This window comes from Temnothorax americanus, unplaced genomic scaffold (genome assembly GCF_048541705.1).
Source record: "Temnothorax americanus isolate GAGA-0224 unplaced genomic scaffold, ASM4854170v1 Scaffold30, whole genome shotgun sequence".
Classification (NCBI taxonomy): Eukaryota; Metazoa; Arthropoda; class Insecta; order Hymenoptera; family Formicidae; genus Temnothorax; species Temnothorax americanus.
Genome location: NW_027509443.1, coordinates 1,001,809 through 1,024,698, shown reverse-complemented (window position 1 = coordinate 1,024,698; position 22,890 = coordinate 1,001,809). Strand labels below are relative to the sequence as shown.

At 37.2% G+C, this 22,890-nt stretch overlaps 4 protein-coding genes across 4 annotated transcripts in view; all 4 read left to right on the top strand.

Moving 5' to 3' along the window:
* Positions 1 to 811: 811 nt before the first annotated feature.
* Positions 812 to 4,583, top strand: Ccdc151 (Coiled-coil domain containing protein 151). Its single transcript, XM_077412495.1, has 5 exons — positions 812 to 906; positions 3,359 to 3,480; positions 3,810 to 3,962; positions 4,046 to 4,147; positions 4,223 to 4,583. Exons 1-5 carry the CDS (start codon positions 813 to 815, stop codon positions 4,427 to 4,429), a joined length of 678 nt encoding a protein of 225 aa, XP_077268621.1. The 5' UTR covers position 812; the 3' UTR covers positions 4,430 to 4,583.
* Positions 4,490 to 7,601, top strand: LOC143900782 (uncharacterized). Its single transcript, XM_077412493.1, has 5 exons — positions 4,490 to 4,605; positions 4,921 to 5,277; positions 5,570 to 5,714; positions 6,876 to 7,025; positions 7,276 to 7,601. Exons 2-5 carry the CDS (start codon positions 4,943 to 4,945, stop codon positions 7,492 to 7,494), a joined length of 849 nt encoding a protein of 282 aa, XP_077268619.1. The 5' UTR covers positions 4,490 to 4,605; positions 4,921 to 4,942; the 3' UTR covers positions 7,495 to 7,601.
* A 1,930-nt stretch (positions 7,602 to 9,531) lies between these two features.
* On the top strand, positions 9,532 to 11,007 carry LOC143900816 (ribosomal RNA small subunit methyltransferase NEP1). Its single transcript, XM_077412548.1, has 4 exons — positions 9,532 to 9,752; positions 9,887 to 10,130; positions 10,576 to 10,784; positions 10,865 to 11,007. Exons 1-4 carry the CDS (start codon positions 9,612 to 9,614, stop codon positions 10,976 to 10,978), a joined length of 708 nt encoding a protein of 235 aa, XP_077268674.1. The 5' UTR covers positions 9,532 to 9,611; the 3' UTR covers positions 10,979 to 11,007.
* A 3,620-nt stretch (positions 11,008 to 14,627) lies between these two features.
* LOC143900813 (homeotic protein female sterile) overlaps positions 14,628 to 22,890 on the top strand; it is a 30,610-nt gene continuing 22,347 nt past the window's right edge. The window contains 4 exon segments of the mRNA XM_077412543.1: positions 14,628 to 15,251; positions 17,248 to 17,535; positions 18,018 to 18,066; positions 18,535 to 18,576. Of these exon segments, the coding sequence (XP_077268669.1) occupies positions 17,525 to 17,535; positions 18,018 to 18,066; positions 18,535 to 18,576 (102 nt within the window). The 5' untranslated portion in view covers positions 14,628 to 15,251; positions 17,248 to 17,524.

Genomic DNA, 22,890 nt, shown 5'->3' with positions numbered 1-22,890 from the left:
CATTATATGAATTTCGAAATCCTATACATTTACTTTACTCGCCAGACTTTTCATCAGACGATTACCATTTCTTGGGGGCCACTTAAAGACGTACGTGGTCGTCACTTCCAGTCTGACCAGGACATTTATAATGCGGTGCACGGGTGGCAGTCGGCTAGAAAATTTTTTTTTGTAAAATCCAATTACTGGTTTTTCGCTGACGCAAATTTATTGAACAAGTGGGATTATATCGAATAGTTTACATGTAGTTTTTTATTTTTTTAAACATATAACTGCTCCACACATTACACTTACGGATTCAGTTCGATATTATTTTGTACATTAAACCTCTACTTATGAGAATAATATAATTTTGAGAGAGACAAACAAAAATTTTGAATAAATTGCGTATGTATGTGAGATATACAAAATTATAAGCATATATAAAAATTATAATAAATACATATAATACGAATAACTTTTATTTAGATAAATATAATATATATATATATATATATATATATATATATAATATAATAATAATATTTAATAAATATAATAACTAAACTTTTCTTATTTTTAAAATTATGAGTTATATAGACAATCTAATTCCATAGCAAGTTCATTGTGTGCATGTGTTCCGACATTCCATAACAAATTCCTTGATAATTTTATCCTTTTATTTCTTTATTCTGTTCAAATTATATGCTTCACGTAACGTCAGTTCGCGATATTCAGTGTCGGAGAATCGGATTCAAGTCGTCCAGACGACGAACAGCATTATTAAGTCGATACGGTGTTCCACGTGGACACCCTTTCTCAATCGCGAAAACATGTCCGAACATCAGACTCTATCCGCCGCCGAGAACAAGCTGAACGAGCTCAATAAAAAGATCGTCGAGATCAAGAAGAAAATCCAGTTGTCAGGTAACGGCTCAAATTGCACAAAACATCCTTCGCTAATTTATACCGTTCCTGACAACCCTCCACGAATCAATGCTGCTTTACGACAAAGTTGCAGTCAGATCTTGCGCTTATACAGGGTGTGCTACTACTGTATATATAGCTGTAGCTTTACTTATAGTCACTTTATAGTGACAGAAATACTAAATGCTTGATTAGTTAATTTTTTTTATTTTTTTAATTATTAACAGATTTCGAGGCACCGAAGATTTCGATTTAACTACAGATTAAAAATAGCAAGCTTCTATAGAATTAAATTTCAAAAACGAAACAGACATCTTTAGTTAATTCAACTTGAATAGAAATTTGCTGTTTTGTTGAAAAAATTTATATAAAGTTAAAAATTGAAAAACTACAAGTATATGAATTTTGACTTCAAGATCGTGAAAAAATGTGCAGTCCAGATATAGTGCAATGTAATGCAGTATAAATAAAACACCATGTATTTCAATATTCAGATATTTGTTACACCACAGAGCGAGGCGTGCCAAAAAAAGACAGCTCACTGACATTTTAGGATCGTGATCGTATTATACAATGATAAATATGAACAAGTTGAACTGGAATAACCAGTATATCCGAGATGACACGGCATCACGCATATATAAAAATAACGACACAGAAGTAGAATAAAAAAGGGCCGGGAGCAGGAGATTTTCAGACAACAAGATACAATCGATTAGATTGCGTGTTATAGGACAACGCGAGAGGATTGCATTTCCATTGCGTAATTATTGGTCAAGAAAGACTATCGTGTGCCGTTAAACGCAGTAGAGAGACTTGCAAGAAAATGCAGTTAACATGAAATTCCAATTTCACGTAACATATAGATGCAGAATATCTAATGTAGAAGATTTGTTACCTGCAAAAAGAGATATAATATTTTAACAACAAAATACTTATATTAATCTCATGACTGAAAAAAATTAAATACTTATTTATTGATTATCGATATTACAATGTGTGACTTTTTGTATTTTTTTTACACATATATATTTTTTTATGATATTTATTACATTAAATCATTTTACTATAATTAAAAATTAATAATATTAATTTAATAATATTTAACTAAAACTGTTTTCTTTCGAATGAATCTATAAAATATAAATTTTAAGTCAATATACGTATAATAAGATAATAATAATAATAAAAGATATTTTTTATTTTTTTTTATTATTCTTTTATTACTCAATCTAATTTTGTATAATGTACATTTTATTTTTGTTTTATTTTATTATTATATTTATTATATTTATATTATTTTATAAATTACAGTTGTTTTACAATTTCAGTTTGATGGAATTATTCTTACAAATTAATAAATAAATTAATAATAATTAATTATTAATATACTAATAAATTAATAATTAATTCATAGTTTTCTAAGCAAATAACATACCGAGCAACAAACTTTCCAATTAAATGAGAGTTGTTGTGAATGAATTTCTTTGCGTAAGCTTCTTGCAGAGTGTTTACGTTCGCATTAATGAGCCGACGCTAGATATATCCGACATAAATAATAAGCAGGTTCGATAGTGACGAGCATTGGATAGATTGGCTTTTAAAGATCTCTCGTGCCATTACAGAAAATCGAGACAGCTGAATAGATTTATCTATCGTTGTATACTCGATTCTCTGAACCCAGTCAGTCACTGGCTCTGTTATATAGTCGCCGTTTCATCTACCATACTTACGCACGTGGCTCACCGTGTAGAGCTCTAGACAGTAATAGCCGACGGCCAAGTTTCACGATTCCTCGTAAGTCGAGACACGTTCGCATTTCCCGTGACAGAGATCGAATTAACGTATCACCCGAGCTCGTTCGCTCGTGCGAGTGACCGCGCACGGCTTGACTTTTTCCATTTCCCTAGGAAAGAGATAGCAGCTTGTCGTTAACGTACTACCCATGGTATAAATATATGTTTACACCATGGTACTACCCTACGATCGGGTAATCGTTTTTGCAGAAAATTGCGATGTTCACTTAGAGCTCGTTGCGTTGCGAGGGTACGTTTGTATGTACACAACATGGATAGACATACAAAACAGTGTGTATAGGTACCCTCAACAACTGGTTCACTGATTGATTCATGATCAAGCACTAGTGCAATTACGATTTACATGCCTTTACAATTAGCCCTGAGCTGTTAATATAGAAACTTTTCAACAACTATTCTTGTGCTTTAATTATTGTTCATTTTGTAATGTAACTTCCACGAGTAACGATTTATTAAAAAATGATTAATAATGGATTGAAGCGAAAAATGTAACTATAAGAAAAATGTATATTTTATAAATTTGTTTATTAAATTAAATAAACGCTGTTAAATACATTTGTTTTTTTAATCTTTTAGGCATATAATATCTTTTAAGGAATATATATAAAATACAATATAATATTTTTTTTTTTCAGAGGGTCAAAGAAAGGCCAATTTTGAGGAATACGATGCAAAGAAACATGAAAACGCTCAAAAAATTTCTGATCTCAAGAAGAAAGTTAAAGAACTTTATGTCAAATATGCGAGAGCAAAAAATGTAACGTGGGTTGTCAAAAGAAGAAAGACAGATCAAATGAAGGGTACAGGGAAAAAATGATCAATGTCCATCTAGAGTAATGTTGGACTCTAATAATTCTTCCTCACAAGCGCGTATAGACTATGCGTTTTTCAGTACACCTTTCGACCGTATTTCCAATGAATTGTGACTGTTCTTGATCAAAACAGATAAGAATTATTACAGTTCTTTGAAAATTCCACAAGATAGATCGGATCAATTTTGATAAAAGTTTGATCGTTTTTCTCTTATACCTTTTAATTAGTTTTACCCTTCAATTAGTTTCTACGAACTAATGTTAAGTCTTTTAGAATAAAGAAGCGATGGACCGCGCGGCTCTGCTCGGCCGCGACTCTATAGCTTGCGTAAACAAATGCAATTTGGAAGAAATTATAAACACGGCAAGTGAGAACAACGTGCGTCTAAGAAAGAAGCTGGATTTAATTAAATATGAAAAAGAAAAGGTGAGTAACTACACATGTATTATATGTCTCGAGGTATGACAGACGACGACGTGTGAAATGTCTTAACATCTGCATCCTATTAGCATGAACGTACCTTGAACATTTTGCAAACAGAAAGTAAAGAACTGGCGCATAGGCGCGGTCATTGCGTGTTCAAAAAGAAGACGGAAAATCCTACGAAGAAGGTAATTTAATCTAAAATTCGCGATATGCCTCGTAAGTGATACACTTTTACAAATGCATTCCCTGGGTTTGCGCAGAAGATCGAGACTTTGGAAGTACAGCTGGAGCATATCCGAATGATGCAAATTAAGGCAAATATCGCGCGCATGAAATACCGTTCCGTTTGCTCCGAGTTAAAAGAAAAATCAGTCTTTTACGCTTCTTCCTTGAAAGATTTGGAAGACGGCATAAAGCAACAGGAAAACGAGATCAAGCGCTTACAGGCAAGGGCACGAAGAGAGTAAAAGCTAATAATGACGCGAAAAGAATAATAGAAAAGCTTTTAATGCCACTGTTGATTGCAGGGAGTGAAGGAAGAAGCTATAGAACTGAAAGACAGCACTCAAGAGACACTGGTGAAAGAGGAAATCGAGGAGACAAATTCCAGCAAAAAACGCGACTCTGTCATCAAGGAGTATAGGTCAGATATATTAAGCTAATATAGCTTAAGAAGCCCTTCGTAACTTTTAAAAATAGCAAATAATTAGCAAATTAATTCCATATAAAATTTTTTGTGTTCTGATAATTTGGATTTGGGTAGATAGCTTAATATACCTGTATAAGCTTAATATTTCAAGAATTATTTTTCTATTGCGGTTCCTATTGCAACCGCAACTTCTTCTAATCACAGTTCTGTTAACAATAGACTTACCAGTTAACAATAAATAATAACCAAATTTTTTCCTGATAACACATCGCAAGTATAATTTGGTATTTGACAATTTTGCGCAATCAGGCAGCGCGTGTCGGACCGAAAGATGGAATTGGAGCGGTTGGAGCGCATGATATTCCAAACCCGTCCGCGTGACGATTTCGAAACACGTGGGAAAAGTCGCGTACAGATACAAGAAAACATGATCAAGGACGAGCTGGCGCGTCTGGAGAAGGCGTTCGTCAAGTTGCGGAACGCCACCGGAGTGTCCAGGTCCGAGGAAGTTTTGAACCGGTTTCTGGGTCAACAGGCGACCAAAGAGAGTCTGCAGAAAATGCGAACGGCCACTGAACAGGAAAAGATGGAGTTGGAAAAGAAGAGACAGGAGCTCAACGTCGAGATAGAGACAAGAAAATTTTCAGAAACGAAGAGTGCCGAACAGTTAGTTTTCGCGAGAGCAATAATTGATAGCGAGTTCATTAAACTTCTGTTAAATAGACCTATTAATTTAATTTAATCTATTAAGAGAAATCATTGAAATGGTGTGTGATTCGAATCCAATTTATAAGATCTACTTTAATTTACAAAATATAAATTGAAAAGCTTACTTTTTCTCAGAATTTCACATTTACATGGAAAAATCCGCTTTTAAATAGGTTCTATATGTTACAACGACTGTAAAACTGATTACTTAAATTATAGGTTTGATCCCATCACATTCTAAATATTTCAGAAACGCAGAAGTAACGGCAAAACTCAACTCGCAAATCGATGAACAGCGATCTCGCAAGGAGAGAGCTGAGAGTGCAAGTCGACGAATCCGCGAGCTCTTAAATGAAGTAACTGGTATACTGTACAAACTATGTGAGAAGTTCCAGGTGAGAGTTATTAATTATAAGTACGTGGACGACAGAGTCCAGATGGATTGACAGCTCAAGACAGATCCCGTGTTTAGAAAGGCCCCGCACGCTCACCGATTTACATATCAGAAAAAAAACTGGACAATTTCTCCAAATAAGTCACTCCAAAGTATTTAAGATAGCATTTCTGGTAATATCTTATTTTTTATAATATGCGTGATTTGAAAAGTGTTTAGTTAGGATAAGAAATGATACTGTTTCCCAACGATTACATTAGACCTCACAATTCTTTAGGCGATTCTGATATAATTTTGTAAGTTCGAAAACTATTGGTGCTAGGAGAATAAAGATAAAGAAAAATGAGTTCAGATTTGAAAATCGATTGAAATCGCGCGATAATTAGCAAGATAAAAATAATGACAAAGGAGTATTGACCGAGTGGTCAATTCTCAAAGTAGAGAAGGATCTTAATTAACGTTTTTCCTTGCGCGTTAAGCACGCAACGTGTCCCTACGAATTATCACGTACGAACGAACATATTCGGTGGATAAAGCTTCGTAATGTCGAAATGGAAGTGCCGTGTATGCGCCTAATTAAATTAGTAAAACCGTCTTTAGTGGTGTCTGACTGGTGTGCCTTTAGTGGTGAACATCTTCGACTATTTATTGTTCCTGGAAGCTTCATCGACACCCCTAGCATTACCCATCTCGTATCGCCGATGGATTTTCCTGAATAACCCGCGTTCCGTAATTCTCACCTCAAGTAGCATCACCAGTCTCGCACATTAACACCTCGATATTCGATCGAAAATAAACACTTCGGTAACCCGAAGAGAACCGCGTGAAAAATCAGTATATTGATTCTATCGGAAATATATACGTGGAACCTAGTACTTGTTAATTTCTGATACAAATTGTTGGGTCATACCTGCGCTAAAGCTGTCTTTGATAAAATAAGTCCTTACGGTGAAAAATCAATTTTCTATTCAGAAATTTATATGGAAACCGAATGCATTCCAAAAAGTTCCATATATATAATACGTGTCCTGAACAGTTTAATCATTTTCTAGAAGATGTCTTATGAGTTCACATTTTTTATATAAATGCATGTTTAAAGATTTGTTCTCTCTTTCCTTTCTTAATGCTATGTATCTTGACATTTACAAACACACATTTATAGGATGTTACAGAAACTCTGCTTGAGGATATTAAAATGGATGATACTTTAGCAATTATCGAATTGCTAACCAATAAAGTCAAACATGGAATGGATGTTTTAAGCGCATCCGAAAAATATATTGAAACGATGGACGAAGCCTTGTTAGACAAAGTTAGTTTCAATTATCTCCCAAAAAATTTTTTGAAAGAAGCCAGTCATAAAATTTCATTTTTATTCTAAAAATTTATTTTTAAATTTAAAATTTACTTCTAATTTTTTTTTTTTATTTCTAAAAATCCGCTATTGTTATATTGTCTGCGGGCGGTTTCTCGAACTTGCAAATCCTATGTGATTTATGTGAGCGGAAATTCTCAAGGGATCCCTAAATTGACACGATCGGCCATAAATATCCTCCTTTCAGGTAGAAACAATGTCGATCGCTACAACTTCGGTAGAAGGCAAAACAATGCGTGTAAACAGCGGTGGGCCATTGTTTCCAAGGTTTCCATCTTGTGTGACTCCGGCTGCTCCCCTCTCGGAGGACGAGGACGAAGTCCCATCTCGAAATGTATTGAAAAGACAGGCGCAGTTGCTCGTCGATACCAAGAGCCGTCGTAAAGGATTCGCTTTCAGAAGATAAATTGTTTGAACATAAAAACCTTAAAGCCTTTACAAATAAAACCTTACTTTTTAGTTATACTTTTATCCATTATTTGAAAAACGTCAGATAATAAATTGTTATATGTCATAGTAATGAAGAAAATGTACTTTTGATGGTTGTTCTTTGAAATCACAATACAAAAAAAAAATTTTTTTAACTATCCTAGTACATTTCCATTTTCTTTCATATCTTACAATATATAATATAATATAATAATAATATAATATAAAAAATACTTAAACGTATATTCACAATACCTGAATTTTCTTCATTTAAACTTGTATCTTCATTTTCCCTTACTATCTCACAATCAGTTTGCAAAGTATAAAAAGGGCAGCTAAGAATTTATAATCCATAAATGCGCTACGCAAAACATTAGGGGAGCGCTTTAAAACTTGCAAAATTTGCTGATTTTTAAGAGATCATATCTCAGGTTGGAAAGATCGTAGAATAAATTTTCTTATCGTGTTTTAAAGGATAAAACCCTACTTTAAAGTAGATAAGATAAGATGATATTGTGTGTGTGTGTGTGTGCGCCTCATCGAATTGTCTTTTCTGTGAGAACCAAAATCAAGTCTTGGAAAAATCCTGGGGAATGTCACGTACGACTTTGTAGTCTTCTACGGAAAAAGTATAGGAATGGGACAAAAAATGCCACAAAATAAGCTTTGAAATGGAAAACGTTCTCTCTTTAAAATGATACAAGAACCATCTAGAAGCCGAGTTATAGTTATTTGTGCATTTCGCAAAGATATTGTGTAGTACCGACGGCATTTGCATTATTCGATGTGCGTCATGAAAAGTTTGCTCGATCGGCTTTTGCACATCATGTGTATCATACACATCATGTACGTTGTATGTGTCAGTACGATGTGTGATGCGTATCTTCCGACACGCACAACGTACATACACATGATGTGCAAAATTCGATCGAGCAAACTTTCCATGATGCACATCGTATAACGCAAATGCCGGCGATACACCAATACTTTGTAAAATGCACATGTAGGTAACTATATAAAAGCCGATAGATCGGCTCCAGTCATATGTTTCTTGCGAAATTTTAAAGGAAAAGTTCTCCACTTCAAAACTTGTGTGATATTTTTTGCCCCACCCCTGCTTTTTCCGTGGAAGACGTGACTTTTTCAGAGTTTTTCCAAGACCTGATCTTGGTCTTCACAGAAAAAACAGTTCGATGGAGCGGACAAAGACACTTTACCTACCTTAAAAAGTCGAAGTTTTATCATTTAAAACATCCCAAGAAAAATTGTCTTACAATATCTCTCCAAAGCTGAGACATATGTGTATAGCTTCTTAAAAATCGACAAACTTTGCAAGTTTTAAAGCGCTCTTCTAATTGTTTTGCGTATAGTGTATATATGTATAAGTAACAAATTTATAATTTATATATTATTTAGTTTTAATTAATTTTTTATTATACATATATAGTGTAAAGTTATTATAATATGCATTATAGATAAATATTCTGATAGAAAAATGTCTCAGAATTTTTCATATTAATCAGAATTTCTATAAAAATTTTCATTTTCTCAGAATTTTTTAGATTTTTTATACAAATTGGAACGTTTTTCAGAAAAACTCAGACAGAAATAATAACAAAATATTTCAAATTTTTCCCGCCCATCTTTGTAAAAATCTAAATAAATATAAAAACATCTGTGCAATTTATTATAAATTTTCATACATACAGATACCGAACTATTCAGAAAATTCTCATCCAATTATTTCTGAAAGTACCTGAGAAATTTTATATATTTTTTCAGAATTTTTTTGTAAGTCTCAATTCTTACATAATTTCTGAGAAAATATATAAAAGATTCTTTCACCAGGGTATATATATACAGATAAATATAGATAATAAATATAGATAAATGTAGTAAGTTGAATATAGATTTGAAGATCTCAAAATCTCGATACCTACCAAATAAATATGACATCGTTCGCCATCTAACGATGACTTGGAACAGCGCGTTACGGTTCATCACAGTGCATCCGCCGGCATCCGGTCGCGTTGATACAGTCGCACGTGTGTCTTGCGTGTAAGTTGACTTCAATAATTATTTTGCACGTGTAAAATGGGAAACAAAAGGAAAAACCATGACGAGAGTGATTACGAATATGATCCAGCTCCTAAGCATTTGCAAATAGGTCATATCAAGAAACAAGAGAAGCGTCTTATCGTCATATTGGAAAATGCTCAACTGGAATCTGTGAAGGTAAGGTTATATTTTCTCTCGTATCTATCGATGTTTACAAGTTCTATAATACTTTTCTTATCGTTATTAATCGTTTCTTCGTATTTGTGACTTTAATTTTGCGCATCTACAAGCGTAAATTTGCATAATCGCAGGTTGGAAGTGCTTTCGAGCTGTTGAACTGCGACGATCACGCAAACATTTTGAAGAAATATAATCGTGATCCGGGCACGTGCAGGCCAGACATCACTCATCAGTGTCTGTTAATGTTAATGGACAGTCCGCTAAATCGAGCTGGATTGTTGCAAGTCTATGCGCATACGGAAAAAAATGTACTGATAGAAATTAATCCACAAACCAGGATACCAAGAACGTTCAAGCGCTTCGCTGGATTGATGGGTAAATATGGATAATTGATTTTTAACTATATCACATATGTAGTCGATAGATAAATAGACTTTATTTGATCGCCTCGTGCCAAGTCTAAAGATACACAGACTATGTCTCTTTACTTAAACTGTCGAGTTAAAAGAGATTATCAGATCTGAATAACATCTAAATCCATTAAGTTCTGAGTAGGCTCAATGGATAGTTTGGAATTATATAACAAAAATGTTTTTATTTTTGTCTACGTGTTAGGAGAACTGATATTGTAACGCAAAGTCCAAAATATAAATATTTTGCATTAATGGGATTATAAGTGACTTTGGCATGGTATACAATATCCTTTTATATTACGTAGATACATACTTTAGTAAAATTATATAAATCTAAGTTGCATAAACCTACGTCGAACTATCTCGACGGTACATTTATTATTAACGTGCTAAATATTTTGTCGCAGTACAACTATTACACAAATATGGTGTCAGAGCATCCGATGGACCAATGAAGCTTCTTAAAGTGATTAAGAATCCTATCACGAATCACTTACCAGTTGGTTGTCGTAAGATATTGATGTCGTTTAACGCGAGCAAAGTACTGAATCCACGAGAACTGGTACCTGCCGAAGATCCCATTGCTATCGTAGTTGGAGCTATGGCGCACGGCCAAGTAAGTTATTAAGATAATATTGTTACTATTGTATTGAAAGCTGTATTACAAATAGTATTCGTATTCTTCTTTATTTGTAGGTCAAAACGGATTACATAGAAGATACTTTCTCAATCAGTAATTATCCTCTCTCGGGCGCCGTCGCATGTAGTAAATTATGTACGGCATTTGAAGAAGTTTGGGGAATTGTCTAATAAAGAGCTATGACGTATTACATATTTAATTTCGAATTTATATCAATTGCGAGAACACCGTTCGAAGGATTTCTAGAAATGGATATACACAATGATTCAGTGAACTTCCTATTCTGTTCGTACATCTTTTTCTTTGATGTTTTCGTCGAGTAAATATTTAATATATACATGTTTTATATTAACATGGATATGATGGAATCAGCAAAATGTACATTGCGACGAATGTACAAATATGTGTTTAACCAAACAAATTGATAAAAATTTAGAATTTATATCAATCGTAAAACACATAATATGAAAAAAAAGGAATAATATTATCTAATTGTAAGTACAAACCAATCGTAAACAATATTCCATTTAAGTATCTTACAATTTTGCAAAGCTCTAAAAAATTATAAATATTCTAAACTGATACAAATAAGAATAAATTTATACATTCACATTTTTACTTACGGTTTATTTTAACTCTATATATGGATACTTAATTTAGTTCTGTATATATATAATCACACGCGCGATAAATACTTCTATATCAAGTACATTTCGGATGATCAGACAATTAGTAACCGACGAAAGAATAAATAAAAAATTAGCCATTTGTGATTGTGATACTTGCTCGTGTTTTTGGAATTTGTTCAATTGAAAGTCGTTAAGAAAAAATTTTAAATTTTTAGATAAAGTATACAAGAAATAATCGGGAACGTAAAAAATCATTTTGTGAAAGATGCTCTAAGGCATTTCTCCCACAAAGTCAATTTATTTTTCTGATTCTTGGTGTGTGACGTTACGATGTCTCTTGCCTTAAAAAAAAAACGATAAGGCACGTGCATTCGTCCGCTGGAAAACATAAATATCAATTTCGTCATTATTCGGGGAATGATATGGAAGAGAGAGAGAGAGAGAGAGAGAGAGAGAGAGAGAGAAACATACTCGTATAATATCATTTCTGGAAGTCTCTTCTATAGCTCGCTTTATTGTCAGTCAAACACCATGTGCACGTGCACCACGTGGAACAACGTGGAACCACGTGTTTGTTTGTCTAGCCTCAACGCGACACGATGCACACGAATTATTAAATTCATTATTCGTCAACTATTTTAAATTTCTACCCTGAGATTTTGTCTTATTCATATTTACAAAATGCGAGTATTGTAAATAATCGAGGAAAAAATCTGAGAGGAAGCTAATGCTACTTTTTACTGATATAAATCCATTTTCGGAAACTGTGTATCTATAGACTATCTATAGCGATTGATATAGTTTGAAATTTGAGTCAATCACAATTTACTTTGACAATAAATATGGTATAGTATTTTAGAATGCTACGGCATTTTTTCCCCAAGATTATTTATAACTCTACAACAATATTTGCTAACGCGGCTGAATTCGGCTCAATAAGATTTTCACGTGGTAATTTACGGTCGTCGTCCCTTGAAAATTTCTTTTATTGTACGTACACACAGATAGGCGTATCTTGTGCAAATAAGAAATTCTTATTCGTATCAAGAAATGACCATGAATAGCTTAAAAAAATTCAAAGAATTCCAAAATTCCTCGAGTCAGGTAGGCTGACAAAAATCGTTTACCGTTACTTTTATATCGGAGCATCGGTTCAGGTATCGCCGGTATATCGGTATGCCGTATCGCAAAGGCGATGACTCGTCAATATCGGTCCGTTGGACGATTGGGCCACGTCAGAGAGACGTCAGAGAGACGCCACGGGTCCGCGCGCCAATCGTCGCTCGGAATGCGGAGTTAAAAGGTGACCGGAAAGATGGAAACGCGCAGAGTCTGACGCGCTATCGCGTATACCGTATACCTATCGTCGTACGTACGTACGTATCTCCTATTTTTTTTCTCCTTCCCCCCCCCCCCCGACTTTCGTTACGTCATCAAAGCGGAGAGGCGGGGGTCTGTCAATGTCAAGACTCAACCGACTCAAGAATATCGGGCAATCCCGCCGTCTCGCGCGTCACGGCAGCAACCGCCGTCGTCATTGGCGCCGAATCAGAGTTGTCGGGCGCCTCAGCGTTTCGTTTCGCGTCGCGAGTCGCGAGTCGCGAATGTCGCGATCCCAGTGAGAGTTGGTTCGCGGCTTGGTGCGAGGTATAGTGGCTGAGTTTTCGAGTGAACACACACACACACGTACATGCCAAGCACACACACGTGCGCACGAGGAGTCGCCATATTGTGCCGCCGAAGGGTGACGCCGTCGCATCGAACGCATGCGATCGGCCGTCCGCCAGGAGTTTCCTGACAGACTGACAGAAAACGTTAGTTCCCCGAAAATTATCATATTTTTCGCGAGCATGCTGTCGGCGGGGCCGAGCGGCCCCCTGCGATCCGACACCATTGATTTGACTCTCGTAGTGGCGCGTGTCACGCGAGTCCACGATTCTGCCCGACGGACGCGACGCGCGTCGGCGTCGGCGTCGGCGTCGGCGTCGACGAAGGCCGCCTGGGTCGCCGGTCGCCGCGGCGTCGAGCGACACGCCTCGCTCGCGGCACCCGGCTCGGCGACGACGGGCGTCCCGGCGAGCCGCGTCGCGATATCGGCGATCGGCGATCGGCGCGTCTCGCGGCCGTGACGGACGCGGGGGGAGGGGAAGATCGATCGTTCCCGTCGCGCCATGTTGGATGAGACATACGGAAGCCCGACGTACTTATGTACGTGACGACGCTCCGCGTCGTGCGTGAAACCACGCGGAAAAGTCACGGCCACGTGCCGTCGGTTTTCCCCGAATCCGTCGCGCCGACCGGCGACGGCGACGGCGGCCGTCGGGACGCGCGCGGTCGGTAATTATGGATTTTGCGACGTCGACGTCGCTCGCGCTTTCCCATGATGCGTCGCGCGTCGCGTGGCAACACAGCAGAATCGTGGAATCGGACCGAATCGCTCTCGGCGCTCGGCCACGCTCGGCCCGGCGCGATATTAACTGCGGCGTGCGGACGTTGAGCCTCGTCTCGCCGCGCGCGATGCGACGAGTTTCTCCGACGATATCACGAACTTTATTATAATCAGTATTATTGAGAGAGAGAGAGAGCCGATTCCACTTCGTCCTCGCCGAGAAGTGCATTATGGGTGAACATGGAACGACGGAAATTAACCGTTAATTTCTGCATTGGTTGACGATGAAAGTGTACACGTATATACGCAAATAAAGATTTATGACCAGCTCCAATATTATCTTTCTCTACTGTCTATATCTCTAAACAATAAATGTGGCCGACGGTCAGGTAACGCCTGACTTTCACCCGAAGCGAACATCGAAAGAATCGGGGTATCCCATTGTCTCGAGTATTCTTTCGTGTATCCATTTCCAGAAGCTTCTTACATGCGTCTCCGTGACGGATGCCCAGCGTTGCTAATTGCTAACTTGGCTACGGTCTCGTGGGATTCGTAAGGATCGGAAAGGGTAAAACGTCCCCGATATCGTCGATGCCCTATTGGCCCCGATATCGACGACAGATCCGTCTTTTGGGTCGAGCTAAAGAGACCGGGGTCCGTCAGGCGTCGCTGGGGTGGTTCGTATTTGGCGCGCTCGTCCTCGGCCGCGTTCGGTCACGTTCGGCTCGGCGGATCGCGTCGCCACTCGCCAGTCGCGTCGGCGGGGCAGTGCGCGGCGAGGGAGGGAGACGGACGGACGGACGGACGGACGGGACGGGTACGGGTCGTGCGCGCGGAACGGCGGAACGGGACCATTTCGGTACGTCGCGGAAGAATGCGTAGCCATTGTTGGTGCTGCGATCGTTAGTTTCTAGATCCGAGATCGCCATGGGCACGGGAAAGGACTCGACCGCGCGGAGCTCGTGGATAACGTCGACGGGGCACGGCGCGTGCCACTGATACGCGTGTGCCGAGAAGTCTCGCGGCTCGAGAGACGGACGCGCGTTAAGTCCGAGGACTGGCTGGAAGCTTGGCTCGGGAGTCGGGACACACCGCGTCTCCGCGTTCCCGTCTCGTCCCGTCCCGTCCCGTCCCGTCTCGTCGCTCGTCGGCGTGAACGCGAACCGAGCGCCCGCGCTCGCACGAGTGAGAGTGAGTGAGGTGCGATATACGGTGGGGCCACTGGCCACCGCTCGCTCGCTCGCGGCCGCGGCGGCCATAACACCGACCGACCAACCAAACTAAAACGAGCGAGGGAGAGAAAGCGCGCGGCGAGTGCGCGAGTTGTCCGGGGTTGGCCCGTTAGTGTGAGATAGTTGGTTAGTGTTTTTCCGACTCGGGTCCCCGCGTGCGACGAAAAAGCCGGACTTCCGTCTTGGGAATCAGGTAAGCGATCCCGCGCTCGCGCGCGACGCCGCCGGGAGCCTGGCGAGGCCCCCGTTTATACGGCCGCGTTTGTAAAAGGTGTTTAGGCGCGCGTGGCGCGTTACAGCCGCGCGTTACGGCGGCGCGGCCACGCCGCCGCCGTCGCCGCCGCTGCCGCCGTTACGTCGCACCGCGGCTCGGCTCGGCGCGGGCCCTTGGGAGGCTTTCTTTCCCGAACGGCCATACCGCCATGTTGAGACCTACGCCGAATCCGAGTGTCCGCTGAAGGTGGCCTGTGTGCCTGGGTTGCCGCGCGCTCGCCGCGCGGCGATCCCCGTCCCTGTCCCCGGCTCTCGTCGGTCCGCGTACGTCGCGAAATTCTCACGGCGTCATATCTCTCTCTCTCTCTCTCTCTCTCTCTCTCTCTCTCTCTCTCTCTCTCTCTCTCTCTCTCTCTTTTTCTCTCTCCCCCCGCGGCGCCAGTCGCCGCGCCGCGGTCGTTCCTTCGGCTGGCTGCCTGGCTGGCTAGCCGGACGGATCGTCCGCGCGGCGGCTCGCTCGGCTCGTGTTTGTTGTGCGTCGGCTGGGCGCGGATCTCCGCTGTGTTCCTGCCTGCCCTCGCCTTTCTCCCCGGCTCGTCCTCCACTTCGTGCGAGTCTCGGTTGCCGTTGCCGTTGCCGCTGTCATCGTCATCGTCGTCGTTATCGTTACGTTATCGTTATCATCGTTATCGTCATCCTCGCCGTTGCCGTCGTCGTAGCAGTAGTCGTCATCGTCGTCCTCGCCGCCACTTCTCTTTCGCGCGTGCATCTCGCCTTTCTCCGCTCCTACCTCGGATGATGACTGTCGAGCACCTGTTCGCGCCAAGCGCGAGATCTCTTATCTATGCCTGTCCCCGATACCTGGCGCGTCGCGGCGCGCGATTGTCCCGGCAGGAACCTTTTCCGATCGCATCCACGAAATTCTCGTCCACCGACGGTCGTGATTCAACGGTCGTCGGTGTGACGCGGCGTGTGTGCGGCGTGTACGGTCTTCCCTCGCGCCCTGTCAATTTTATACGTTTTAACAGGGGCTCCTCGCTTTCTATACCAGTGTGTAACACTTATCTGTGCTACTTTAGTAAAACTTTCCATTTTGGCTCGCTCCGGCTACCGAGGAGCTCTCTGGGATACGCCGAATCTCGCGTCCAGTTTCGGATTCGAGTGGACTTTGAGAATTCTTTCGTATTTAAAAACGGAGAAATTCAGTGTTGATCGAATTGTGTGACGATTCTCGTCGTATGCTCCCTCGTAAAGCCCTAGTTGCATCTTTGTGCAAAAATCATGTCGCTAAAAGTCTCTTCTCTTGCGTAATTTTATTCTTAATCGTTAATCATTCTTTTTTTTATAGAAATAAGTTAGGAATTAGATTGGTATAAATTAATGTCTTCTAGTTTATACATTATATACATATAGGTATATCGTTAAGATGGAGAAAAATTTTTAAGGTTATCTTGCCTTTAACGATATTGAGTAAATATATTTAAAGTTAAAATGTTAATTATACCAATCTTGAAAGAAAATTGGCATAGAGCCATTTCTCTTCTTTTAATATTTTGTATGAATAATCTGAAGAGATCAAGTATTTCATCGAAATAGCGTAATATGATTCTATTATATTTTACTTCAGAATTTTTGATTGCGTCGATATAACATTCAGCATGTAGAATTGTAGATCATTTTAGATTATTACGTATTATGTAATATCTGCATATTTTTTTTTCCAGAAAAATAATGTGATATGTAAGAAAAGAGGAGAATTTATACATATTTCTCCTTTAATAGCCTATTAATACATAGTAATATAGTAAGAAATAGATTCTGCTTATCCAGCATGTACCACTAGATTCAGTTTTGCATGATATGTTAAATAATATATAAATTCCCTGAGAATACATCTCAATGTAAAAATCATTCTAAGACGATGAAACAATTTTTGGGGTTGTTACAATATGGGGTCCTATTGTTATGTTATCCAGATGTTGCTAATGTCGCGAGTCTTGCCTGGAGGTACGGAGTCAAACAGCGGTATACAGGGCTGACATTCAAAGTACTACCACTCGGTAGGCTTGTGTAGTGTTATGCCTCCTCGGCACCAATATCCCTGGTTGCAGCGCAATCGTCTTGGCGAGCAATTAATGAGCTGCCATGCTCAATTAAGAATATATACTTGCCATCTCAATTGTTGATGAAGCCTCATAGCGTCAAGCATCAACGTAAGGCAGTTACCTGCTGCGTAGCATTTATGTATCATATATGTCGGAAAGGTAGGTGAAGCTCATTATCGTGAAGTGGATGAGCTATATATTATAAACGATTACTCGAAAAAAAAAAATATATATATATATGTAACGAGCCTTGCATACATTCAGTAAACTACCTGTTAAGCCGTTTGCTACGTGCTAAAGATGCTAGATCATATGCGTGGACTGTCAAGTCGAGAAAATTATCTTGAGAAAGATTCGATAAATCTCAACTCGGGAATAAAATATATAAAAATGTAAATGAAGTCGAGGAAAAAATAATGATGTTCTTTTTGTCGGATATTAATGTAGCTTATTAGATAGGACTACCAATACTGGCTCTTTTCTTCTCTGTTTTACAAAGTCACTATATTTCACAAAATATTTTAGTATATTTTGTGAAATTGCCACGTAATTGATATAATATATTTCTGTTTATCTCTATATATATTTTTTCTATTTTATGAATAAAATGTCCTTACCGTGTCTCGCTCTTTCTGTTGCAGAAACGAAGTCAAGATGCAGCAGGTGGACACCATCTCGCAGAACAATTCTGTGAGTAATTAGTATTTTAATTTTTTATATTTTGTTAGCGCAGAATACAGCTGGCTTACTGACTCTATGCAATATTTGAAAGCTGCATTAAATCCTGTAATATATCCATACTATCCATCAATTTCCCAGTTTTAACGCATTACGTATTACACAGCATCAGTATTCGCGGCATAATGTGTGAAATTATATAAACAGATTGCTTCCACCTAACTTGAAATAATTGGCAGTTCCAAAATGTTTAATATTTTGTAATGTCCATGTAACATCTTGTAAATTATTACTTTGCTATGTGATCGTGTCTGTGTAATATATTTTATATTTATTTTTATCAATTTTTCTCTATGTTTGGACATACAATTCCTCTATTATTGTTTGCATTTTCCATTCCTTGCATAACACTCGATATAAATCTTCTAACATACTAAAAAAAAGAGCGTTGTTTGACTGAATAGTATGTATGAATTGCAGTTAGATGTGGAGGAGCGAGAAAGGCTGTGTAATATACCGAAGGTGAGAAACCTTGCTGACTATGGTTTCGATTAGGATATATTGTTGAAATATGAATTGGCAACTAATAATTCGTGCTGTTTCAAATAATCTATATAAATCTTGCTTTATTCTCTATTAGTCTATAAATAATACAAGCATAATTCTAAATAAATATTAACGATACGAATAAAAAAAAATTTGATAATACATATTTTAAAATATTGTTACAAATTATTAATGTTATATATTATTGTAGAGGCAAGATTCTTTTCGCTTTGCTCACTATATCTAGCACTCTGTAGCATAAACATTTCCCATATTAGTATTTATAGCTTATATGCTATATATTTTATGCAATATATAAACGTGTAATGTTTTGTTTCAATTATTGTACAAATTATTTCTGATTTAACGATATGAAAATTTCTTACAATTTTGCATGAGCTACACGAAAGTGCCATTATATTTCATTTTCCAAATTCTCACTTTTAAATGCTGTTATGGTCTAACGATTTTTTCTTATGCAGAATTTCAAATCGCTTGCCTGTGGTTATGGGAATTAAATATTTAGCAGCCTAATTCGCTCGTTGCATGGATGGAATCGTTACCTTACGATGCATTCCATCAATAGTTTACTTTTATACATTATATAAGAATTTATTTTTGTTTGTTATTTTATAGAATAGGTCTAATGCAATTTTTTCCTAATCTAGTATTGTAGATTTATATATTTAGCTATTAATATTCTGCATAAATAAATGCAACGTAACACACATGTATATACGCGAGTAGCGTTCTCAGATGGAGGGACACAGGTCCTACGCATGCGCAGTGATGCGCGCATTAGCAGACGCGCTCTTAAAAGCTCTCCGTTACACATCTCGCTCATCCTTTCTCAATTCGTTTTCCCTCCAAAAATCAGAGTCGAGTATGTAATTAAATGTTGTTAAAACGGGTAGATCTCTTTTTGTTAAACCCCCATGTACCTGCATTGGTATGACAATGCGTAGATCCTTAAAGCATTCTTTTTGGAAAAAGACCTTTGTTCAAAGATCCATTGTCTAATAAGAAAAAGTTCTCTGTTGCACTTTTCTTTTTCTACATTTTACTTCTAAAATTCAAGATCCGGTACTGTTGTTAGAGTGTCCAGACCTTTTGTTTTGTATCATTGTTGTCAAGATTGATGGTTAGGTCAACGTGAGAATCATTAAAATTTTTGGAATACCGACCGAATATTCCGAGGGGAAAAAAACATTTCAATTTCAATAAGAAGTTCTCTGTACGTTGCACTTTCCCTCTGCTTTCCCTATTCAATTTTGCCTTCAAAAATCAAACTCAGGTAGTGACTATTAGGAAGGACAGAGACCTTTGTGTTTAACCATGCAGCTACCATTGTTGGTGGTAAATGGTTAGTTTAAGGATTCTTAAGAGCATAGGGATTTTGAAATAGCAATGTCCAATCTTATTGGACGTTGCTTTTCCTACTCTCGGCAAACAAGATCTATTGGTCGAATCGGAATGCATTTTAAAATTAACGTTCCTCGCAGCCTCGCACCTCGACGCTGTTCATTTCGACGCTGACCGTATACCAAGTAGTTACGCGTGCGTTGCCGTCCGTTAAAACTTAATTCCGTCCATTTGTAATAAAAGTTATTATTATAGTGCTTCTGGAAGAAAATGCAATTTCAGAAAATGGAGTGTTATATGGTAATTAATGTTTCTATTAATTGCTTATAATTTCTTTACATTTACAAGATTTAAGAAATGCAGAAAACCTAATATAATCTGGCTTGGTTAGTGTGTAGTGAACATGTAGTTTTATATTTTTTTCCCAGGAATATTTAGAATTAAACCATATATACAAACTTTGGAAAAATTATAATTTAATTTGACTTATAATTTAATTTACTTACGATTAACTTATTTTTTTAATTTATTTTATTTAAAATGTTAAATTGCTTTATATTTTTCATTAATTTTTGTTTAAGTTAAATTTTGTACAACGCAATCGGTCAGATTTAATATGAAGTTTAATTTATTATTATATCCAATTTTAGCCTAAGTAAGAAAAAAATAGAAACTGTTTGGCATTTAATAAGAATTTCATATGTTATGTTATAGCTTGAGTTTGGTACTACTATACTTCAAGCATGATATCAATATTAACTATAGTTACTAATATGTTGCCTTATGATTTTGTGAGTGATGTTTTTTGTGACTGTTACAGCTTGATTATGTATATATATATAAATATAATTTTTATAATAAAGTATATAAATAATGCATAAATAAAAAAAAGGAAATCCGAACTAATATGTTACGTTTTTGAAAATTTTGAATAAAACTACAATATATAAATGTATTCGGAATCGATCTCATATTTATACCTATAGTTTTACCAAGTTTCTCGTATCAACAAAAATTTTGTCTTGCGTGATGGTAAAATATAAGCGGTATTATTTGCGTGAACAGTACTGAGCGTTGAATTTTTTGCAAGAATTGTTGGAGGGTACATATTTATAAAACTAAAGCTAAAAAATTTTTAGGGAAATTTTTCAAAATTTTTGAAAATATAAAATGTTAAATATAAATATGCTGCTTTATATAAAAATAAAAAATTTGTACAAAATAATTATGCATTATATTATTTTATATAATTATCAAAAATTATAGAAGTATATGTGGAAATTATAGCGACTTATTGGACTAGATAGAATATGTAAAAATTATATATATCTATAAATAAATAATTATAAATAAATAAAAGACTTTATAATTATAAATAAATATACGTATTGAACCCCAAAAAGAATATTGCCACAATTTAAAAATATTGATTTTGAGTCACAAATCTATATGCAAAATTAGCTGCACGTGGCTAGTGTTATTTTTTTTAAACCGATTGTGTTGCGGTTTCTTGGATGAAAGTGTCGAATGCATTGAGAAATTAATCGAAGCAGACGTCTTAAAAACAGTATAAGTTTTATTATAACAAATATCATAATTGTAATTGCGTTAGTTACCTCACAATTAAAAAAAAATAAATTAAATTTGTTTTTTCTCTCTTTCGAAATTGTGTATTTTTGTGTAACAGTTATTTCGAATATATTTAGTAACGTGTATGCGCTCAATACACCCAATTCGCCCAATGCATATATATATAATATAACATGCATATAATACATACTTAATAAATTCTTCATAATGTGACAGAAATAATTTTTGGTTTCAGTCGCACTTTCTACAATTTTCAGTAGATCTGTTCTATTTAGCTGAACTTCGTGCATGGTTTATCTGTTTTCCTTTTTTCTCCAACATGAAAAGAAAAAGAGGAAAGATGAACCGTGCAAGAAATTCAGCTAAAAGGAACAGGCCTACAAACTGAAAAAGTTCAGGAATAAACGAGAAAATATTTGTTGGAGAGAAAAAAAAGGACAAAAACTTTAAAGTACAAGTAAAATGAATGAACCTCTCATGGCTGCGTTCCAAAATTTATTCAAGTTAACTAAAATGCTATAGTACACGTAACGTAAACTATAGATTTTACTCAGAGTGAATTTTGGAACGCAGCCCAGTAGGTGGGGAGAGCGGATGAAAGTTTGATCCTCTAAATTATACATAGCCGTAGACACGTTCAGTTTGTGCGTATTCGAGTTGTATCGAGTTGATCTAATTATATCTACTTGTTTTAGTTGCAATTGATACAATATGAGTACTTATATATTTAATTTACAGAAAGAAAAAGCAAATTAATTAATGTTGAAATAGATGTATTATATCAATTTTGATGTATGCTTTGGCAAATCACGTGTTATGTGAAATACTATCGTGTGAATTACAGAAAAGATGTGTCTATAGAAGCATGGTATTTTATTTTTGCATTCGCATACATTTTATGCGAAAATATCAAAATTTGGTGCGAAAATCAGAAAATTGATCTGACTTATTGTTAGTAACCAGGCATCCATCCGAAATGTGTAGCCTAATAGGGGTATTCAAATAAGTTAAAGTTTAACGGTTTGACATGTTATGTCGGGTTAAAGGAGGGTAAAAAGTTAATTTTTAAACTTTTAACCCCAAAATTAATGTGATAGGTTAATGAGTCACTTGTGTATTTTGCATAACCTTAAAGAGTAGCGCGCCCAAAGTTAATTAATTAACTTTTTACTCGACCTTATTCCGACATAACCTGTCAAACCGTTAAACTTTAATTTATTTGAATGCTTCTATTGTCTTCTTAAGCTTATTATCTTGTAGCAAAGTACCTGACCTGACCAACCTTAGCATTTTTAAGAACATATGGTTAAAATTTTAAATTTCTCGGTTGCTATTAGT

Coding starts and splice junctions, on each gene's coding strand:
- LOC143900816 (XM_077412548.1), top strand. CDS start 9,612: ATGGGAAACAAAAGGAAAAACCATGACGAGAGTGATTACGAATATGAT. Junction 9,753..9,886: donor CTCAACTGGAATCTGTGAAG/GTAAGGTTATAT, acceptor GCATAATCGCAG/GTTGGAAGTGCTTTCGAGCT. Junction 10,131..10,575: donor GCGCTTCGCTGGATTGATGG/GTAAATATGGAT, acceptor ATTTTGTCGCAG/TACAACTATTACACAAATAT.
- LOC143900782 (XM_077412493.1), top strand. CDS start 4,943: ATGGAATTGGAGCGGTTGGAGCGCATGATATTCCAAACCCGTCCGCGT. Junction 5,278..5,569: donor GAAACGAAGAGTGCCGAACA/GTTAGTTTTCGC, acceptor TAAATATTTCAG/AAACGCAGAAGTAACGGCAA. Junction 5,715..6,875: donor AACTATGTGAGAAGTTCCAG/GTGAGAGTTATT, acceptor ACACATTTATAG/GATGTTACAGAAACTCTGCT.
- Ccdc151 (XM_077412495.1), top strand. CDS start 813: ATGTCCGAACATCAGACTCTATCCGCCGCCGAGAACAAGCTGAACGAG. Junction 907..3,358: donor GAAGAAAATCCAGTTGTCAG/GTAACGGCTCAA, acceptor TTTTTTTTTCAG/AGGGTCAAAGAAAGGCCAAT. Junction 3,963..4,045: donor TTAAATATGAAAAAGAAAAG/GTGAGTAACTAC, acceptor GCATCCTATTAG/CATGAACGTACCTTGAACAT.